The following is a 2,138-nucleotide window of genomic DNA, read 5'->3' on the forward strand; positions in this document are numbered from 1 at the left end:
CCCAGTTCCCCTCCACTAAACACTCCTCTTTCCCCTCCCCCAAATCCTCTTCCCCCCTCCCCCTCCCCCCCAATTCACAGACATCCCCACTCAGGTGTGTCGAATCTGTTTCCTCTGCCTGCAAGTACTGAAGAGCCTAATCTTCAAACCATAGGCGCTGGTGGGCTATACTAGCTTTTGCAAGGCAGATTTTTTCTACACGCCTGGCGACTTCATTTTGAGCCTAAGACTATTGAACCCTTGTGAAGAATTCATCATCAATTTCATCAAAGATACTAATTTTGGTAATTGGGTAACAACATTAATTGGGTTCTTCAAAAAAAAAAAAAAAAAAAAAAAAACCCCATGAAAGAAATAGACAGAGTCATCTCGACCTAGATCTACGCTTATATGCGACAACTACATGATGGAACTCATGGCTTGATAAAGTTTGACTCGTATCGTGCCGTCTTACTTCGTATTTAAAAGGTACGAGAGGAAGTTCTTTTTCGTCTCTTTCTAAATGATTATATGGCTATAACAATGTATCAAGCGCTCATATGGCCTTATGCAGTTGTGAGCGCCGTAAAACCTTTACTAAAACCAAAAAACCCCCAATGAATCTCGAAGTAACAGAGTAACACAGGTAGCTACTTCCACATCCCCATTTGTGGTACCACACGGTGGTATTAGGCGCTCCGCAGTTTTTGACCATATGAAATTATTGGTATAATCTGAAAGCTTATTCGTTTGCCTCGAGTTTGATGAAAATAAAATATCCATTTATATTGAATAGAAGTAAGACATTTGGGATCTATGGAGATGGGAGTCACCTGGTGTCATAGGCAAATTTAGCGAGAAAATGACCGTCAAAGTTTGTTGACTTCCAAAGTAGTAGTGTCCTTGGAAACTATAAATTTATAAATTTTGTGCCTTTGATCAGTATTTTAAAGTAAAAATTATTGCAGGATTGGGTTTTAATGTGGACATAAAAGGCGTTAAGCCCCCCCCCCACCCCCACAAATAAAAAAAACCCCAAAGAAGACCCCCCCCAAAAAAAACCCCCAACCCAACCCAATAACAACAAAAAAACCCAGCAAACAAACCACAAAAAACACAATTCAACACAACAACAATAAAACAAAACAAAACAAAACCCAACAAACAACCCAACAACAACCCCCTTCCCCTCCAAAAAAACAAACAAACCCCACCCCAAAAAGCCCAATTAACAAACCAATCAAGAAGAACCAACCAACCAACCAACCAAACAAACAAAAAACAATCGATATAGATTGCCAGTCGAGCGGAAAATGTTGATTCTTCGATTTCATTACTATGACGAGCGTCCGATTTCACTACGATACCTCACATAATTATATTGTTCGCCGTGTAGGTGTCAGTTTGATAAGAACAGGTGGGTACTGACGTCTTCCTTATCGTAATTATCACGTTATTTTTACGCATTCGCATCGTCTATCAAATTCGACTGAGCAGTGACAAAGGCGGAAACAGTTGCTGTCTGTTGCTTTTCAAATGCTAAGATGAGATAAGAGAAGATAAGAAAAGAAAAGAAAAGAAAAGATAAGATAAGATAAGACATAATATTATGCTTTATTACCCTTGTGGGAAGTTTTTCATAGCTTTACAAGAATGAAAAAAGAACCTGTAGATATACATATTACTTTCTTTAAAAGAATTTCAATATGGAGAAACGCTAAGTTTAAAGAAGCCCAGAGAAAGCAAAAAACAACCATGGAGGCATTTTTACGCCCCATCAACACAGCTTAGATCATTTAGAAGGCGGGCTTCGATCCTGCCTGTCAAGACCAATCTGAGAGGGATACAACATCCCAGCAGAAAGACTGAGATACGAGTACTTGATAAAAATTCTCCCCACTCGGGAATCGAACACGGGTATCCCGTGTGCGACAGTGAAGCCCCGACAGATATACCGCTGGACCGGTAAAACCAACGGAGAAAATTACCTTTTCCGACATACAACAACCACCAAAGCCACAGCCAGCACAACAGCGATTGAGCTAACAATTCCAATAACGATAGTGTGATCTGAAATTTTAGAAAACAAAATATGAATATGAAATAGATACACATACAAACACATACATACTTTTACACACACACACACACACACACAC

The 2,138-nt window shown here is 39.5% G+C and overlaps 1 protein-coding gene across 1 annotated transcript in view; it reads right to left on the minus strand.

The window, feature by feature from the left end:
- LOC101854508 overlaps positions 1–2,138 on the minus strand; it is a gene marked incomplete at both ends in the record, with an annotated part of 25,427 nt that overhangs the window by 2,395 nt on the left and 20,894 nt on the right. Inside the window, 1 exon segment of the mRNA XM_005101221.2 lies at positions 1,968–2,049. Coding sequence (XP_005101278.2) covers positions 1,968–2,049 — 82 coding nt within the window.

Source organism: Aplysia californica, unplaced genomic scaffold (assembly GCF_000002075.1).
Source record: "Aplysia californica isolate F4 #8 unplaced genomic scaffold, AplCal3.0 scaffold00274, whole genome shotgun sequence".
Classification (NCBI taxonomy): Eukaryota; Metazoa; Mollusca; class Gastropoda; order Aplysiida; family Aplysiidae; genus Aplysia; species Aplysia californica.